General features: G+C 37.7%; 2 protein-coding genes across 4 annotated transcripts; one reads left to right on the plus strand and one right to left on the minus strand.

Annotated features, from left to right (window-relative positions):
- The first annotated feature begins 42 nt into the window (after positions 1–42).
- noa1 (nitric oxide associated 1) lies at positions 43–4,111 on the plus strand. The gene is made up of 7 exons (XM_048176499.1): positions 43–1,383; positions 1,651–1,815; positions 2,047–2,258; positions 2,403–2,534; positions 2,624–2,740; positions 2,842–2,959; positions 3,430–4,111. The coding sequence occupies exons 1-7, from the start codon at positions 144–146 to the stop codon at positions 3,660–3,662; spliced, it is 2,217 nt and encodes a 738-aa protein (XP_048032456.1). The 5' UTR covers positions 43–143; the 3' UTR covers positions 3,663–4,111.
- On the minus strand, positions 3,866–20,113 carry rest (RE1-silencing transcription factor). 3 transcript variants are annotated; one of them, XM_048176498.1, is made up of 4 exons: positions 19,233–20,113; positions 8,640–9,577; positions 8,449–8,532; positions 3,866–7,622 (listed from the first exon to the last, which is right to left on the minus strand). In XM_048176498.1, exons 2-4 carry the CDS (start codon positions 9,565–9,567, stop codon positions 5,635–5,637), a joined length of 3,000 nt encoding a protein of 999 aa, XP_048032455.1. In that variant the 5' UTR covers positions 9,568–9,577; positions 19,233–20,113; the 3' UTR covers positions 3,866–5,634. The 3 variants fall into 3 exon arrangements, with proteins under 3 accessions (XP_048032455.1, XP_048032454.1, XP_048032453.1); XM_048176497.1 differs by lacking the exon at positions 19,233–20,113 and adding an exon at positions 12,107–12,261; XM_048176496.1 differs by lacking the exon at positions 19,233–20,113 and adding an exon at positions 11,412–11,455.
- Positions 20,114–21,136: the final 1,023 nt, after the last annotated feature.

Raw genomic sequence — 21,136 nt, forward strand, 5'->3', positions numbered from 1 at the left:
TTTAAACTAAAATTTTCTTTGTCCAAAAAATGTTTCCTGTGACGTATATTGTAAGCGTGGCTCCCAGTATTCACTCACGTGGGTTCGTTGTTTTCAAGGTTGTAGTAATTGTAGCGATGTGATTGTTATTTTAACATATAATAATGTACAAGTTATTAAGAGCATCGACATTCCAGTTCTACTCTCTTTCGTGCTTAAAACATGTTTCAAGACCGCAGCTGTCAACGGAACATGAAGGGATGTGGCGGTTTCCACGGTCATTTTATTCCAGCTTAATATCAAAAAACTGTGCAACCCATTTGGCCACAAACCAGAGGTGCAGATCATCCAGATGTGGGGTTTCAAGTGTGAGATGTTACAGTAGTCAAAAAGGAGCTAGAACACCAGCATCAAACAAGCCTCAGGAATTATACACATTAGTTGAGCCAGAGAAACAAGAACAATTTGTGTTCCCGGACTTTGATGAACGAGTGAACAATGAAGATGATAAACTGCCAGATCACCTTCTTTTACATGAGCTCAATTCAGAAGCAAAGCCAGTGCATGAAAAGCATGGCAAAGACACGCACCTTAAAGGACTGGAAATGCAACTGAAGCATATAAAGAGCTCTGCAAAGTCTGATTTGGAGGAAATCTCATTGATTGAGTTCCACGATGAAGGATTCCCACTGGACAGACGCACCAAATCGAAGAGGCAGCAAAAGATCTATGGCACTCCTGATGTAGAGGTGGCAGTCAGCAATTCCTGTTGCTCTGGCTGCGGGGCCCTCATGCACTGCACCGACCCCGAAATCCCAGGTTACCTGCCAAGTGAGAAATTCAAAGTATTAGTTGAAGAGGACACACTGAAGAACGCAATATGTCAGAGATGCTTTTTAATCAATCACCACCACAAGGCTTTGAACGTCACTATGTCCAAAGAGGAGTACAGAGCGATTGTCAAGAGAATTAAATCAGAGAAGGCTTTGGTGCTGCTGATAGTGGATCTTCTGGATCTCCCTGACTCCATCATCCCAGACCTTCCAGAGCTTGTTGGGGAAAATAAGCACATTGTGATTTTAGGAAATAAAATAGACTTGCTGCCTGGAGATGCAGAGAATTACCTGCAACGTATCAGACGTCAGCTGGCGGCATACTGTGCCACCATGGGCATTTCTACCAGTGATCCTAAAGATATCCACCTCATCAGTGCCAAAACAGGATATGGTATAGAAAACCTTATATCAAGACTGCAGTCAACCTGGAAGTACAAGGGAGATGTGTATTTGATCGGCATGGCCAATGCTGGCAAATCCACACTTTTTAACACTCTACTGGAATCTGATTATTGCAAATCCAGAGCCTCAGATGTTATCCATAAAGCTACTATATCTCCATGGCCTGGTGAGATATTGAATTGGTTGCTAAATAATGACCTTTAACAACAGATACCATGTATAAATTATATGTAATATGTTGATGTTAATGCAATGTTTGCAATCCTGTTTCACAAGAATATAAGAACAGAATGTTTCAAGGCACAACAATGAGAACAAAGAGCTTTTTAATTAGTGTGCTTGAATGATTAAGCAGTTTAATGTATGATATTGCTGCCCCAAGTTAAACTGTTAAATATCTATGGACACATCTATCTGTCCTCTGTAAATCTAGGAACAACATTAAACCTGCTGAAGTTTCCCATCATCAACCCGACCCCCTACCGGATGTTCAGGCGGGCAGAGAGACTTAAACAGGACTCTCTTTTGACTGAGGACGACATGAATCCTCAAGAGCTGAATAGAATTAAACAATTCAGCAAGCAGGGATACTTGGTTGGTGAGTTTGAAAGTTTGGGTTTTTTAGGGATCCACAATATATATCTGTTTCATATGGGTTATCGACTGATATTAGAGACTTTTAATTTATCTCTATTGGCTGATATTGGAAATTTAACTGTGCATGCTCATTTCCATTTAAAATAAATCATATTATTAAATGTTATTATTATATAATATTAGATCTTAAACTGGAGGCAATTTTCTTCATTTCAACCATTGTTTTTTTTAGGTCATATTGGAAGGACATTCCGAACAAATCTGTCACTCAAGAAGGCCCTTGTGGAATTTGATCCTGACAGTCTGAGCTTTGGAGAAGATGCGGAGGAAGGTGTTAAACAGAATCCGTTCTTGGACTCCTCCACAGACGCAGAGCTCAGCTATAATGAAATTAAAGATGCACACTGGTTCTATGACACCCCAGGCATCATGAAAGAACATGACGTGAGTCTCCCCATTCAAACTGTACTCACATAATGTGATATAATTGTGTTCATATTAATTGCAACCATTTCTATGTACCCATATTTTAAAACATCTATCATTATGAATCAATGTGCCATGATCAATCAATATGCAACTTTCCAGGTTCTCAGCCTGTTGAATGAACAGGAAGTGAAACTGGTGGTTCCTACACATGCCATTACACCAAGAACGTATGTAATGAACCCTGGTATGGTTTTGTTTTTGGGGGCTTTGGCACGCGTTGATTATTTGGAGGTGAGCGTCTGCTTGACTTAGGAATACTGATTGTTTTGCTGCATCTGCTCTGCAACAAGATAGTTTCAATGTTCTGTTACTCTCTCTAGGGGAAAAACTCATGCTGGTTAACAGTTGTTGCTTCATCTCGCATCCCGATTCACATCACCAATTTGGACAAGGCTGACGCAATCTACCAGAAACATGCTGGGAATACCCTTCTTGCAGTATGTACAGTACATAGCTCTATATATATATATATATAATGTGTGTGTGTGCTATATCAGTAAAATTAATTCTACATGATACTACATTGTTTTTTGATAAGGTCCCATCTGGTGGTGAGGAGCGCATGAACACTTTTCCACCACTTATTGCTCAAGACTTTGAACTCAAGGGGCAGGGCTGCAACACCGCAATTACTGACATCAAAATCTCATCAGCAGGTAATTTTCTGGAATGATTTGAGCAAAAAAGCAGACTAAGCAATGTGTTAAATCTTGTGATTCTTTAAAATTCTTTTGATCTTGGTGCCTTTCCACGTTATGACAGTTGTCTATATTTAATTGTTTAGATGAGACAAATCTGAAATTTGATTATAACTTTTTAACAATAAACTTTTACTTTTCCAAAATGTATTTTTCCACAATAAAGTAACACAAATTTTATATTTTTTTAAATGTACTTGGTAAAACTAAGACATTCTTTCAATTACCAGGTTTTTTTTAATGATACTCATATGGTATTTTTGCAGTGATACTGATACCACTACAGTACTATTGTAAGGGTTTTTAGTAGGTCTTATATCCAAACCACATGGTTAAGTCTTAAATATGTGGCCAGTCAGGCACCATAAAAAATATTAAATATATTTGAAGAAACCTCAATTTATGTCATAATTTTTCTTATTTCTCAGGCTGGGTTGCCGTGACAGCAGCTGAAGGAGATCAGCTGTTTTTGAGGACTCACGCCCCTGAAGCAGCAGGACTTTGTTTGCGCAACCCGCCTTTACTGCCCCGCATCGTGAATCTGAAAGGACAGCGAATCAAAAAGTCTCCTGCCTACAAGACTAAAAAGCCACAGGCGCTGGTGGACATCGGTCTGTCTGTGAAAGCAGCAGAGAGGCTCAATGTGAGAAGAAAAAAATGAACACAATTAAGTGCTATTTGCTTTTCAGAATATCATTGTTCTGATTTACCAATGTACTGCTTGAATGCTACAAATAGTTTCTATTAATGTATTATTTTTTATACTAAAATGTCTAAATGTTTATGAATTTACCTGATTAATGAAATGTATATATTCTGCCATTTAAAATGTTCTTTAAATGAAAAAGCAGAAAACAGCAAAACTGTGACAATAGTTTTCTTTTTTTATTGAAACATATTCTGCTAAACATACAGGTCACATAGTAAACTGTTTTCAGATCATTCATAAAAAGTCAAATAAAGGGGACAACATTATATAATTTTTCAACTGATAATTTGACTGCTATTACTAGTAAATGAAAAAGACAGTCGCACACTTGATTACAAAGATGTGTAAATGACAACGATCTTGAGTTGTGAATTGGCAACATGCTATTCTAAAAAAGAAAAGGGAGGAAAAAAAGCAGTGCTTAATAATAAAAAAACAAGTTATAAAAGACACATTTTTACAGTGATAAAGTATCCAACCGTCCAAGAGTTTTTCAGGGGCACTGGGGTACCTGTGGATAGTTTTCAAGGAGCACCACACCTCTGTCTGAAGAATGTGATTTTGTCCCTACAACTCTACCAACTACATCTTGCTTTGGTAATATATCCAAAAATTCAATATTGCACTTAATGCACTAAAGGCAATTTATTTCTATATCTTTTACAGTATTTTATTTCCTTTTTAGACAGAATAGCATGACCAATTTAAACGTTTGTTGCAACAACACATTCACACTCATACAAAAAAAAAAAGTCGATATCAGTCAAAAGTCATGATTAGATCAACTTTGGATAAACAGATTTTCAATGCAGATAATCAATTTGATATGGAAGGGAATGTTGCATGGGTAAGATACAGAGGAAAGACAAGCCATTCTTTCATTTGATGGTAAATAAGATCTAAATATCTGAGAAATTAATTAAAATGCTCAAATTGATTGTCTGAGGCACTGAAGAGCAAGTAAAGAAAAATATGTACAGTTTATATACAGACAAAAGCAACAAAATCTTTGGACTGAGGATGAAATTGAAATATTACCAGAGAATTGACAGAAAAAATAATATACAAACTCAAGAAGTGAGAAATTTAGCCTCACAGGCAGTTGACAAGTGTAAAAATATTTGAAAGCCAATTTACAACGCAAGAAAATAACCTAATACTCTTCAAACATTACAAACTACACACTACTTTCCTTAAAAGGCAGAGCAGCCTAATCAAAGAAAGACCTCTAGGAAGTGTACAGAAATGTTTTTGTGTTTAAATGAAATGTTCAGCTTATGTGAAACAGAGCCTCAAAGGTAAGATTATGGTTAGTTGTCAAGTGCTCTCTAAACTGTAAAAGGGAACAAAGAAACAGTTGAAATACAATGACATTAGCCAGCTTTAAACACACACTCCGTCTCTTGCTGACCAAAGATGGAGGCGCTTCAGTGGAGTGGAACAGCACAAAGACACTGAAAGCCCCATTATCTTCAGGGCTATTCAGTGCTGGACCACCTGGGTCTGGCTAATCTGAGCTCTCCGCAGGGATGGAGGGAGAAAGTTTACTTGCTTTCAGAGCAGCCCTCCTTTTTGTCGTCCAAGTAGTGTGACAAAAAACGCGGGAAAACGATTTCGTCACAGAGAACATGACTAAGCAAAGATTCAGTTAGTTTGGAATTCAATAGACGACAGGATCTTACCACAAGTTTACAATGGATTTCACTCTCAAAACTAAAGGAATTCTGTGGTAAGAAATCTGTTAGTTTGACGTTTCATGTTGCATCATGTCATGGCAAGCTAAAAACTAGAAAGCATTGGATGTGGGCGTATGTCATGAGCTGTAAATCCAACAAGAACAAACAAGAACCTTTTTTTTTTTTTTTACAACTTGAACAAGCTTTGAACCTCATAAACTGCCTTGGACGCAAAAAAAAGATACTCCTCACTTGTCACCTTGAGCCGCCCCTTCCAAGTAATACACATTTACTAAATGGCGGTTCAAGTGGCGACGGTAGTCCATCTCTAAAGAGAATGTACGGTCACAGAAGATACACGTGTGACTGAGCAGTTTGGTTGGAGATGGGAGCTCTTCTGTCGGAGTCTCTGGAAGTTTCTCTCCACCCTCGGTGGCAGCAGCCAGCCCATTAAGACCAGAGTCATAGCTTCCTTCAGAGGCACTATCGCTGATGTCACTTCCCCCATCATTACTGTGGATACCCTCATCATCCTCTGCGTCAGTGGATTTGTGACCAGGCGGACCAGGAAGTTCAAGAGATGGGCTGAAAACAGGCTGCTGTTGGCTGAAACCTGGAGAGCTCTCGCTGTCAGTAGGTGACGGCATCTCACTTCCACTGTCTACTTCTGGAATTTCTTTTGGTTCATGTGAGATCTTATTCTCGGTTTCTTTAGGTTGTTCTGAGTCTGGATCTTGAGGTTTGCATGAGACTGTGGGTTCCTCCAAAACAGCAGCGGTCTCCTTTTGATTTCCATCATCTTTATTGGTCACCACAGTAGGTACCTGCTCGTCTGGTTGGGTAAGTACCTTCAGTGTTTCTGTGGTGAGTCGTTTTTCAACTTCTGGGAGGATTAGCTTCTCTGGGACTTCATTGGTCTTCTCGGGTTCAATGACACAACTCTCAGGTTTGTTTGTGCTTGCCTCAGCACTCTTGGTTTTACTCTTCATGGCCTGTAGAACCTCAGGTATGGTGCGATTTCTCTCTGGACCACCAGAACTTGTTGATGGCTTGGTTGTATCTTTCTTTGTGCGCTTGACCCGCTTTGACGGACAGCTTGGTTTTGAAGAATCAGTCGTTAGTACATTCTCTGCTTTTCTTTTGACTGGTTTAGTCCTGACTTCTTGCACTGCCTCTGTACTCTGGGTATCACTGTTGACCTTTGACAATTTTGTCTGCCTCTTGCATGGTTTCTTGGTAGGCGATTTCCTGCAATCCTTTGCACTTTCTTTCTCTTCTGTCTCCTTCACTTTATCATTTAGCAATCTGTTTTCCTTTTCTAGCCGCTCTCTTTCTTCCTTGTCTTTGTGCTGCTGCTGTTTATCTCCAAGGTCTTTCTCCACTCTTTCGTTGTTCAAATCCAACCTTTGCTCTTCAGCAATGGGTTGATGTTTTGCAGTAACTTCATTGGCGGTCTCCTTTAATGGCTTCTCTTTCTTAGGACGACCTTTCGTTACTTTCTCCACAGATTTAGTGGATTTCTCTACCTTCTTCACCTCCTTTTTATTAACTTGTTTGTCATTGCAGCCCTCTGTTTGTGTCACGGCAATGTCCACAACTTTTACCAAATTCTTTCCTTTAACCTTCTTACTGTTTCTCTCTTTCCCCTCATTTTTCAGCATGGCCTTTTTCTCTGTAGTTTTCTCACTGGGTTGCTGGCTTGGCTTTCCAGATTTTTCTTTTACAGCAACATCTGGATTTTTCTTCGAGGTCTTGTCAGTCAGCTCAGTCTCCACAGCAGGTGTGGGTTTGCTGGGTTTCTTAATGGAGAGGTTGATGGGGCCTGATTCAACATCATCCAATTCTCCCAACTGCTTTTCCTCACTTCGCTTTGCTCCAACCTGGTCTGTCGCAAGCTTATTAGGCGAGACGTCATCAGTGTCAGTCCTTTTGACACGCAGTCTTACCTTTGACACATCCATCGAGATATCAGTGCATCCTGGGTGTCTGGACTTGATGTGATACTGTAAGTTGCACTTCTTGGATGCAGCATACTTGCAGACCGGGCAAAGAAATTGGCGGGGGTTGACATGGAGCTCAACATGCTTTTTAAAGTTGCTGCGGTCGGCTGTTTTGTATTGGCAGTAAGGGCAGCTTAGGGGCTTGGGTCCATTGTGGACCTGTCTGGCATGGCGGGTCACCTCATGCTGGTTGGCTGCCAGGTAGCTGCAGTTGTCACATTTGAAAGGCCTCTCACCTATTGTGGACAGACCATAAGGAGAAGGTCAAGACAGAACAATCAGTCTTTTATTTCAACATTTTGAGAAAAACACAGATGCAAATCTCATGCGGGGGATACAGATAAAAGACGGGCAAACACATCACAATACAGAATCACTTTCTAATTCACTCTGTATACCACAAACCGTGTACCATTTTATCCAAAGCCATCTGGCTCCAAGGAGAGCAACAAAAGAGAGAAACGTCATTGACAAGATGAAAACACAGGCCTTGAGTCATAGCTGATGAACAGCACATTTGCTTTGTCCCAAAACCCAGAGAGCTCCCTTACAGAGGTATACACAATTTCCATGACTAAGATTAATTCCCATGACTTTTCCAAAACTTGGAAACCACAATTTTAAATCCTAATGCAGCCTCAAAATACTTTTCAGAGAATGCATCCCAGAATGCACTGTGACAGATTCAAAGAAAAAATAAATTCAAGATGAATTGCCAATCATGTCAAATGATTAAAAATGTATTTAATTACAATATTTATTTTTCTAAATAATTAATCATTGTAATTAAAATTATTGTTTAAGCTAATTTCTAATATTCGTAATTAATACATTTTTGCATGCTATGTATTTTCATTCATATTAAAATATACTGTTAGCCGTTATTGGATAAATCTATTGAAATTTCTTGGAATAAGGCAGCTCAGAAGGTTTTGGAATTATTAAATGAAAATGTGGACTGGAATTTAACATGAACTACATTATAAATCCTAAATTATAACTATATACAATCTAGATCAATTTCAGCACAAAAATGTTTCAACAGACAGACATGAGACTCACCTGAATGGGTTCTCATGTGTCTGGTCAGATGAGTTTTTTGGGAACTGGAGTACTCACAGTATATGCACTGAAACGGACGCTCACCTAAAAGAAGAATCACATAAAATCAAGTGTTTGATTTTCACATATATTTATGGTAATATAAAAGGACACTGAAACGCAAACTCAAATCCTTTAGATTTTAGACGTACCAGTGTGGGTCCGTATGTGCTGTATGTAGTTATTTTTGCGGTCAGAAAAATATGAGCACTGGTTGCAAGTGAAAAGCTTGCTTGGAAAGTGATTCCTCAGATGTTTCTTCCAGTGGTACTGACTGATGGTGGTATAAGCACAAATGGTGCACTTGAAAACTCTCTGATCTTCACCCTCCTTAGTATGATGTTTAAGGTGAGCCATGTAGTGGTCATAACGGTTGGTGTTGTATCCACAGCGCTCACAGCGGATCACACCTTTGGAGTTACTCAAACTTTCACTATTCTCTGTGTTCGGTGTCTGAGATTGGCCTGACTCACTGGCCAGATCGTCGTCAGAGTCAGCCGCACCATTTACCACAGTCATTTTCTTGGCGCTGTGAACACGGATATGGTGAATGAAGTCCTCCTCATTTTCGGCCTGGTACTGGCAGGGTTTACAAAAGAAGGGCTTCTTCTTCTTCTTGTTGGATTCGAAAATGACGACCGGGGTACGCTTACGTTTTTCTGCTGGCGATGACTCAGATGGGGTTTTTTCAGATGGGTTCAAGATGTCTTCTACTCGTTCTATTTCAACTTGTTCCAACACTCTTTCCGTCACATCAGGCTCAACCCGAGTGGCCCGTTCAGCATACGTGTCCTCAGACATCTCTGAACTGTCAAGGCTGTATCTAATAACACCCTCTTCCTCACTGTCAGAGTAGTTGTTGCATCCAACAGTCTTGAGTTCAACCATTTGTTTCTCTTCTGCATTGTAGTCTGAGGAAGACGTCTCTGATGATACCACCACATTAGCAAGCATCACTAGCTGAGGGGCGGCCACATCATTCCGAGACAGCTCAGGAAGGTCATGGCCCACCTCTGGTAGTGGGATGCCTACAGGCATGAAGATACCGGCAGTAGCTGGATACACCGTCTGAGCAGACATGCTCAACCAGCTGAAATTCAAATAGAAACACTGATTTTAGAGAACACAATCAGAACATACAATCAGCAACTTAAATTGTAAATTGCATCTTAAATTTTATATTAAAAATGTAAAAAAAATTGTATGCGAAATGAAAGGAGTTTTAAAGGATGTGAGAATTGTGATCTTTTGAGAGCAAGTCATCTGACTATATCAAAACAAACAATGCATTTACATTTAAGTTCTAGGAGGTTGAATGATTAAATCAAATGTCATGGGTTTTTTTTAATCATTCTGATTGATTAACCCCACAATGAAAAAGCAGATTGTTTGATTTCATGCTCCCAAACACATTTAAAAAGAACCAAACAAATCCTAAATCAACACATCTATTCAAAGCCAATAAATGGTTCTTTCTTGTATCAAGTCCACTAAAGTAATTAGCAGCTTTAACTCTGGGTTATTTTAGGGAATTACAGCAGAAAGGCGTCTATATTGCAACAGTTCCAACAATCCTGACCATGTATGGTAATGTTTCTCAAAAGTAATGATTCAATACTCAAGGCATGGCTTGTTTAAGATGCATTCATTAAATATATTCAGAGCAACAATAACAAAACAAGCAATGTTTATTGATTTGCATTATTTCACAAAACTATCATTTCCACAAAAAACATGCATTTTTGTGCCCATTATATATATATATATATATATATATATATATATATATATATATATATATATATATATATATATATATGGTAACACTTTACAATAAGGCTCATTAGTCAATGTATTATGTATTAACTAACACGAACTAACCATGAACAATACATTTGTTACAGTATTTACTAATCTTTGTTAATGTTAGTTAATGAAAATACAGCTGTTCATTGTTCGTTCATGTTAGTTCACAGTGCATTAACTAATGTTAACAAGATTTTAATAATGTATTAGTAAATACTGAAATTAACATTACCAAAAATTAATAAATGCTGTATAAGTGCAGTTCATTATTAGTTCATGTTAACTAATGTAGTAAACTAATGTTAACTAATGAACCTTGTTGTAAAGTGTTACCATAAATACATACATATATATATATATATATATATATATATATATATATATATATATATATATACACATACATATATATATATATATATATATATAGATAGATAGATAGATATACACACACACACACACACACACTAGGCCTGTATTTCATAAAGTATAATATTTCTGAATACTATATGATATATAATATTTACAGACACTAAATAAATTCTACTTCAAAATGTTATTATATAGTAACTAAAAATAAAGTACTATATGAATACTATAAGTTAAAAAAAAAATTAAATGCTATATGTAGTATTCGTACAATAGTCCGTGAGTGTGCGAGAGAGAGTGAGAATGTTTAAAAACACTAAATGCTACATCCAAAATATAACATTACTGCTTTAAAATTGTTTTTGTGTTGACAAAAAAAATCTCAAAAAAAAAAATTCCAGTTAAAGTTTAATTAAATCTGTTCAAGGGTAAGAGATATGATCAAACAAAAAAAGAAATATGACAAATAGAGTCATGCATGTGTGTGATGAGGGCCTGTGAGCTTTGCATGCTCAGAAATGTGTTCGGCCATTTTAAAACAGAACACCAACTTCAGCCAGCGGAGGAGGAAAAAATACAGACGATGTGTGAGCTGAAGCAGCTTTACATGAAGGTTTACTGAGATCAACTAATTCAATCAGCAAAGTACTAAACATTTTGTGCTAAAATGCGCAAGCGGGCTTTGCGTGAAAAGATACAGTGATCGTGTTAAATCAAAACTGTGAAAATAACGAGTGAAAAACTTTGACCTTGTTGGACAGCTCCAAACACGACCCATCCGAATCAGGCGAAGAGCGAACTACACATTACACGAAGACATAATCAAAAATCACTCGGTTTAAATTCACTACATAAAGTTTAACATGACTAAAACCAAATGAACACGTCCAACAAGCATTTCACAAAAATAGTGGTGATTTTCGAAAAAAACAAAAGCTCAAAAAGACACCAAACATATGTGATTTACTGAAAAAAGCGAAAGGAATGTGTTTTTCCAGGTTGAATAATAGTATAAAATTAAATTCTAATCAATCTGACAGCAAAAGTTGCGTTACGAACCTTCACTAAGAAGAAAAAAATACTTTTCCGGAAACTGCATGCATGCAACAACAACAACAACACACACCACACACAACCCAACAAAGTTACACTTTTTATTCAGCATAGTCGATCGAAGATCATGGTGAGGTTTTTGTGTTTCATTTCTCATTATATTTATGCACTTTTTCGCTTTTACTTTGGCCAGCGTGAGTGTGTTAGCCGTGGTCCTGATCTGATCTCTCTCCGTGCTGAAATCAGCCCTGGACAGCGCCTCTCCCTTTCAATGCAACCCTCCATTTTCACTCCTTACTTTAACTTAGTTGGGCTCGTGCGCGACACAAAACAACACAAAACCACACCCTTATGAGCACTAAATCCCACGGAACCAATCCCACGTACTCACCGGAGACGTTCGCTCGTTGTTTAGCGATGTTGCTGTATAAACAAGTTTCGGGAGAAGTTAGTTCCAAACTCTCAAATCGGTCGAGGAAGTACGCGAGACTCACGCATTCCAGCACATCGCTCTCGCGCAGCGATCGCTGGGGAGGTGTGACGTCAGCGCGCTCGCTCACACAGGGCACGCTCTTGTTCTCGCGCTCTCAAAGTTTACTATTGATTGTTTTGCGTTAGTGTTGATAGTGACAGACAGATTCTAACAAATAAACGAAAATATAGCGACGATATTTTGAACGGGTCTGAACTGTATTGTAGTAGGCCAGACTCAGCAGTGTACAAGGCAAGATTGCATTTGTGTTTGTTAACTTCCAAAGCCACACGTGGCAAACAGGCAACAGCAATAGTAAATTTGTTTTTGAAGGAATATTTATACAGTCATTAGGCAGCTGAACTCACTGGATCAACATGTGCTAGGCAAAGAACTAGGAAAGAGGGGTGGGGAATGCTGTTTATTTTCCATGTTTTTGTCCACAGTTTAACCCTTGTGGTGCTTTGAACAAATTAGACCCATATTGAAAGTCTTAATTTTTTAATAAAAGTAGAGTGGGTCTAATGACTAAGAAAAGTTTGTTTTAATCTCCCAAAGTGTATTAAGATATTAAAGTGATTATTTTAGTTGGAAATTTTTTTTATTTTTTCCTGGTCCAATCTCTTGGCATTTCATTATCTTATGTATTTTAGAACAGCTTAAATTATATATTATTATGCTATTAGTTGAACAATATCTTACAGCTACAATTGTTTTTTTATTTAAATGCATATTTCATTTGTATTTCTAATTTAAATCTACATTGTGACAGGATCAGTAGCTATATAGGCTCATTTTGCACAACCATTGCAACAAACCGTTCTTCCACATTACACTCACTACAGATGTTTATGAAAGTGCTGTAGTAATGTTTGTTGCCATGCAGTGTTTAAAGTTCATTCAAATGGGCCTGTGTGGCCTTTAGTCCTTTAGTTTACTTAGAGAACAGTATGAGAAACTAAATCTTTGAAAATGTGAAAAAAATTTGGATCAAAGTTTCCTATTTCCAAGAAAATGATTGAAAGATGCATAAAACCATTAAAGGTCATTGTTTTTCTCATGTACCAAGAAACACTTAAAAACTTTATTAATTTTATACATTTACATTAAAAAGTTGCAAATGGCTTTTGTTGTTTGTTTATGCTAGTTTCAACAGCGCAAATACGCATGGTTTTTATAGCATTCTCTAGAGAAAAAAAATACTCAAAGATGTAAAGAGGTGCATTTTTTATGGCTTGCAGAAGTGAGTATCTTAAGCCCTTTCTTGAAGTTGTGATGGTCACAATGTGGTCAAAAGTCAAAATAGAGTGTTTTGAGTAAAAATGTTGAGTGTCTACATCATTCCTGGTGTGGAATTCTTGGTTGTGCTAAAAAGTGATCTACCAAGGCCCTAAATGATGTTCTGTTACAGCTTTTAACAAGCTAAATCTCACTTAAGTAAACATGGTCAACAGGGGTATAGCATTCATTCAGAAAGGACACGTTTCATGGCCTGCCCTGAAGTTTGCCCTTTTAAGGATGTCTGCATCAGAGGTGTGTGCAAAGAAAAGGGAACCTGACAAAGTTTAGCTTTATGCACCATATTAAAACTGTTTTAGGGTCATTTATTTTTCTGATTTAAGGTCATTTAAAGAACTTATAAAGCAGTCATTAATGCACCAGCCAAGGTCAGTTACAATGGAACAGGTTATAAGGTCTAAAATTAGACCTTGATGCCAGGGCCCTCTGGATTTGATGACATGCATGTTGGAGTCACAGTGAACTTGTGAAAAAGCATTCTGCTTTGCAGCACATGGGGGAAAACACATGATATAAGGATTTGAAAGGCATTTTCTTAGATGAAAATCAAGCATTGCGTTAGTTCAGGCAGGCCACATCAGTCAAGCTCGTACCAGCTGACAGTCAGCTGTTTCATGACGCGTACCAATACAGTCGTGACACCCATCACAGCGGTTCATTTAAATGCCCATTCATTCTGCCTCTCTCTATTGCTTAGCTGCACGCTGCATTTAACTCCCTCCTCCATCCCCAACTCCACCTATCTGGATTCTTTAATCTGTTGTTTGTTACGACTGTCTTGCATACAGTAATTTTCCTTCCCTGTGTATTTAGCTGTTTACAACACTACACTGTTAAAAAATTACTGTAAATTTTACAGTAAAATACTGGCAGCAGGGTTGCCAGCCAGTTACTGTAATTTTTACAGTAGTGTTTCTGTAATTTAATTTACAGAATTTTACTGTAATCGAGAATACAGTAAAATTCTGTAAATTAAATTACAGAAACACTACTGTAAAAATTACAGTAACTGGCTGGCAACCCTGCTGCCAGTATTTTACTGTAAAATTTACAGTAATTTATATATTTTGTATACTGCATTTTTACAAAAAAATATATTGTATACTGCATTTAACATACTTCTTTAAATAGCAAATACACACATTCAAGTAGTTTAGTCAAGTAGAATATGTAAAATGCAGTATACAATATATTTTCCCTATTGCTCACTTAATGACTGGGAGCTGAATTTTAAATTTAATCTATTAACTGCATAAACTTTAAACAAATTTTAACTGCATAAAGTGTTGTATAATGCATAACTTAATTCACCCCCCTCCCAAAAAAATAAGATATTTGATGCTTCTTAATCTTGAAAAACAGGTCAAAATGTAATAAATATATCTTTCAAATTTACATAAAAAAATGCCATAAAAGGTGTATTATTTTGAATTTATTTTTTATTTAGAAAATCATTTTATTTTTTAAAGGGACAAAATTTTGTCATGAAAATGTTTTTAAATTACTTATTGGCCATCATGGCCCTTCACACAAAGAAATACAATTATAACTATAACTTGACCAACAGGGTCATATAAAAACATTTCTTAAAACCCACATCACTTTTATCACTTCATGAACATACCAACATGGCCAAACAACAAGTCCAACAAACTTGCGATCAAAAAAGAACAATTCTGCTCCAGATGATGTTCCATCCCAGGATTCAAAGAGAGGCTAGAAATATTGAAAGGAACAAAGAGGACAATACATTAGATATATTACAAAACATAATACTTTAAGGGTGCGTTCACACTTGTAGTTCGGTTTGTTTGGTTCATTTGGTCCGGACCAAAGAAGAAAAAAAAACATTTAGTCCTGGTCCGGTTAGCGTTCAGATTGGCAGTTTTACCACCGAACCAAAAGATACCGAACCTAAAGGCACAGGGATACATTCACAACGTGATTCGTCGGATTTGATGGCGTATTGCCTATTTTGAGACGGAACTTACCGAACATCCAAAACAATGCTGTTTGCTGAGGTAAATGCGCTCGTTGTGTGTGCGTAGCGGGGCGTAGCCTGCATGTGATGGTATTTTGGCCAGTTGGGAACTCGTGAAGAGCTTATAAAATATGTAAAGTAGTCAAAACACCGGCAGGAATCCATCCGTCACACACACAAACGATCTGCTGTGTGGAGATGCGCGTCTGATGCCTGTGATGAGAAAACTCGCGTCTATGACGAGAAAAACCGACATGCGTGAGGATTCTGTCCTTTTTAGGGTCTCATCTTCCTGTTTTTGGTTCGGTTACATGTCTTTGGTCCGTGTTGCGTTCATATATCATTCAAACCGCACCAGAGTTCGTTTGGAAGCGGACCGAGACCCATCTTTTCAGCGGTCTCGGTCCGCTTGTTTGGTGCGCACCGGGGTTCGGATGGCAGCGTTCACATATGTTCAAATGAACCGCACTAACCGAGCAACCGCACCAGGGTTTGTTTTAATCGAACCAAACATGACAAGTGTGAACGCACCCTAAGAGACTGATAGAGGGATGATAGATACAGTCAGATACAGATATAGAATAATAAAAGTATATAATAAAAGGAAAAATAGATCTTGGTGTGTGTGTGTATTTCTTACATTTCAGAAATTCCACTGAAAATCCATCACTTTGCACAGAAGAGTGGCCACATGTAGGTTGAACGCAACCCGTTTCTTCTGAACTGTCTGCCTGTTGTTTTAGATGGCACTTTTCCTTTCGTCTTTGTTCCTCTCTCCAGATAAATACCTACAAAGTGCATAAAGGGTCAGGAATTCAGATTGGTTTTAGCTTTTGAGGCATGTAATCATGTTTATGAAATTATACCATGTGGTAGAGCAGTATTAGCCTACAACTCCAGTCCTGAATACTTACCTCCCAGAAAGTTTTAGATGTCCCACTAATCAACACCTTATTTAACTAATTTGTTTGCCAGGGTCAAATAGAGAGACATCTAAAACATTCACCCTAAAAAATAAATGTCTAATCTAGTTGAGAAACAAATAGTTTGTAGTTGTGTTAAAGGCCTCAATAGATATAAAATGTACATCTAAAAGACAAGTACAGGATGATCAGTTTGTTCATATCTGTAAATAGCACATTTCATTTCAAGTTAAAAAAGATTTGTTTTCGTAATGGTACGTTAATACATTAACTATACAAGGCAAACTGAAATCAAACAGAGATGTTAAAGTGTTTGCATTACCTTAAGTTAGCAAATGTCCACAAATACATCACATTGGTTACGTTAACAGCATGAAGCAGCACCATTTTGCGTGACACATCCTCCGTGAGCGGCCTGATCGCGTCGCGAGGCTTTTTCGTTTCGGCCCGTGTTAACAGATGGCTGTCTGCCTGTACAAATGTGATTTACGCCATAAAATAATCACGACCAAGTGCGCTGATGAACACGAAGTTCTCGTGAATTCCAACTGTTTCTAATTATTAATTTTCGGCCCACAGCCGCTATGCTAAAGCGCCGGGGAATGTGTGAGATCCTACCGCGACCGCGCTGAGGAAAACCCCGCGCAAGTCTGCTTCGCGCCCCGCGGACGGAGGATGCGTCAATCCGGGGTTACCAATATGAATCGCGAATGTAAATACATACATATTTACCAAAGACTGAGGGGGAAATGAAATAATAAGTCACTTACCACAGTTGTAAATCACTCTTGCTGCTACTCGAATCTTGACCGTTGGAGATCCCACAATGCCTCTGTATATTTGAAATTTACAGCAATATTCTGTAAATTTGATTCAAACCGCCACGCCCCCGGAATTCATTGCAATTTACAGCAATATGCTGTATTATTAAAATACAGCCATCAGCTGTAAAATATTGCTGTAATTTTTACAGCAATTCATTACAGTGTAACGTATCGTGACTGTTATTATGTATGTATGTTTACTGGATCTGTTCTGTACCCCGGGGGGGTTTGACTTGCTGCTCTCCCCACTCTGTCCAAGCAGGGCTGCATTAACGGGCATGTGGAGTTTGCCCAGAACAGATCCATACCACCAACACTAACTGTATGCATTTATCATTATAATAAATATACATTTGACAAAAGTGGCTTGACTGAAATCAATGTTACTTACCCTGTAAAACAAAAATTTCGATTGCTTACGCAATTCTTGAAACAATTCACCATTTTGTTCACAACTACAGACACAACCTCCAAACTACATAAAAACCATGTACAAACCTCAACCGATCATGTCGAAATCAAATATTTGTCAAAAACCATCTCGTCAAATATCAAACATTGGCCTAGGATGACACACAAAACCTAACTAATAGAATCCTTTCCTTCCTAAGATCAATTCATAACACTAACAAAAACCTCTTGAGTTTCAAAATTACCAAGACATTTATTGAAAGCTTCTCTCAGTTTCTTACAACGTTAAACAAAACCAAATCTTCAAATTATTCACGAAACCCCAAACCACAGCCTCCAATCTATTTCACCTGTTCTCAAACGATGCTTTCAGATCATACATGCCACAGAAAATAAAGATGAAAGAAAAGCATCTATATGCAGCAGCTATACATGCCAGATCAGTATGTGGCATTGTAATTCTACCACAGAGATACACTAAAAGCAGAGAATAAGACTTAGAACATGCACATAAACCTTGCGCACTGTATACAAACTTTAGTAAAGCTTAGAAATAAAGTTTTACTCTACTAAAGCGAATAGGCTCAGTAGCTTCTGAGGCACGAACACAAGCATGTAGTCCGCTATTGTTGTTGTTGCTGTTACATGACAGCAGTGTCAGATGTGGGGTGATGACATCATCATTTCACAAAATATACAGATTGGCTATTAAAAATAAATAAATAAATAAATAAATAGTGGTTTCAGGCTCCAAAAATGCCAGATCCATCTGGACAAAATGCCAATCCGATAAAAAAAAAAAAAAAAAAAAAGTATGTATTAGGGCTGTCAAACGATTAATCGCGATTAATCGCATACAAAATAAAAGTTTGAGTTTGCCTAATATATGTGGGTGTACTGTGTGTAATTATTATGTATATATAAATACAAACACATCCATGTATATATTTGAGAAATATTTACAAGTATATGTATTTATTTATATTTTTATATAATTTATATTATATATAAATACATTTTTTTGTACATAAATAAAATATTCCTCTTAAATATATACATTAATTTGTGTTAATTATATAATTGTATAATTATAATTACAATTATATAATTACATAATTGTTATTAATTATTTATATATACATATTATTTACACACATTACTCACACATATATTATGCAAACTCAAACTTTTATTTTGTATGCGATTAATCGCGATTAATCGTTTGACAGCCCTAGTATGTATACATCTAAACGCGTCTCCATGTGGATGGGCTCTAAAATGAACAAAGTTAAAAAATACACTGAAACAAACCAATGAACTAGATGAACATCAGGTGCAAATACTAATTAATCCGTGAGTAACCATAGTAACTAATGAACAGACGAAAGGAAACTGATCTAGAAACAGTGAAAACCAACTCAAAGTCAAACTCAAGCAAACGCATAGTCAAGGGAGGGAGGATCCATGAAGGTATTTTGGCAGGCCTTTCCAGGGCGACAAGTGACCAAGACTGAGCCCCTATTGGTGGAGACCCAGACGGAGCTGAAGAGCTGACGGGACCAGCCACGGCAGAAGAATCCTGTGGCAATGGTAGAGTGATGACTGACCAAGGTGGACGAGGGAGCCCGGTGGAGCCATAGTGACGATGGTCCCAGGTCGAGCAGAAGGGGCGAGGAGCCAACGGTGAGCCGACTGGTCAACGGGCCGAGATGGAGTGACGGGCATGGAAGATCTGGGCAGAGTAATGTGGCTGACACTCCAAGGCTGGGCTGGCGAACACAAAGACCATGGCACATTCTGGTGGGGAGGTGGAGCTAGCATGGGAGAAGCTGAAGGGCTGAGAGGAGACAGTGCAGCAGAACTGGGCAGTGCAGACAGGAATTTCACAAGTAACACTTTAGGCTGACACAAGACAGACAAGTTTCTCAGCACTCTCACTCTTGACTGACACAGGACAGGCAGGTTCTCTCTGAATGACCCTCTTGCCTGACATGGGACAGATAGATACTTCACATTTATCAGGGGGGGAACAAAAATGTCCTGAACATTACTCTAACTGCAGATTTAAAATATATAATTTAAAACATTATTAAAAACTACTCAGAACACTAAAAAAATAGCATTTGTTACATGTCCATTCTATCTAAACCTAAGCTTTATCATGAAATATAATCATTAATCTTTCAGAAATCTTATTATTTTTGCATTGTGTTATTCCATACACCATATACTAAACAAAAAGAAATGTCATGAGAAATCCATAATATATAAAACACACATTTTAGTCAGGTTTTCACTCAGTTCTGTTACCCTCACACATTCCCCCTTCTAAAAAACTTGGAACATGCCACATTTTCAACAGGAAGTTGCATCATATGGATCTTATGCAGGCCATAAGAAGACCAAAAGTAAGTCCTCTCATTTTAATTTCTGTATATCTAAAGAAATTGTAACTATGACTGAGAAAGTCAATCTCAATGTACTGTCCTGTTACCTAAATTATTTCTTAGATGTTATTTGTCTATTTTAAAAATATTAACTTTAGGTAAGTCACTAGTATTTGCTCAGTGTCCTCATGCTATTAGCATGTACTCCATATGGCCATATGTCATGTATTTGATAATTTTTGTTTAAATTCAATCCTGTTACTTTCAGTCCTGTTACTCATATGAAAAATAACAGGAGTTCGTAAAATTAACTGGAATTATTAGTGCTCTGTTTTGTTGACTTAATAGTGTGAATATTATAGTTGATATAATACTACCTGTATCATGAGTTTTACAGTTGAAATTACTTAAATTGTAGACTTTTAGGATTAGTTTTACAGTGTGAATACCATACTTGCAGGGAGCCAGTCCACCACAAAGTGACTTATTAGGGCCCGAGCACCGATGGTGTGAGGACCCTATTGGAATTGCTCTGTTTCTTCTTATTATTATTCTTCTCCAAAGTGAATCGTATTTTTGAGGGCCTAAACCTAAACGTGCTCGAAAACTCATGAAACTTTGCACACGCATCAGAAGTGGTGAAAATTTATGTCTGTTATGGGTTGCAGAATTAGGCGTGGCAAAATGGCTCGATAGCGCCCCTCGCGCTACATTTCACGTAGATTTTGAAATTCGGTACACGCATTTAACAGCCCAATACCTACAAAAAAGTCTCTTGGAGCAAAATCTGAAACCAAACAGGAAGTCAGATATTTTGAATTAACTTGTCATTTTTTGCCATTTCCATGTTGTACTTTAACCAACTCCTCCTAGAGCTTTTTTCAGATCAATGTCATATTTGGTCAGTCTAATCTAAAGACCTTTGCTACGTTTCTTTGCGAAGATCTAGTATTTTCGCCGAAGGGTGTGTCCGTGGTGGCCTGACAAAGTTTGATGTTTCGCCATGAAACAGGAAGTTGTTGTAACTCGGGTAGGCTATACAATGTCAGATCTAGGCCTACTCCAACCTTCACATGTTTTATTAGAGTCCTGACCTGAAGACATCTTCATAACAATATTCAGTT

Source organism: Megalobrama amblycephala, linkage group LG23 (assembly GCF_018812025.1).
Source record: "Megalobrama amblycephala isolate DHTTF-2021 linkage group LG23, ASM1881202v1, whole genome shotgun sequence".
NCBI lineage: Eukaryota > Metazoa > Chordata > Actinopteri > Cypriniformes > Xenocyprididae > Megalobrama > Megalobrama amblycephala.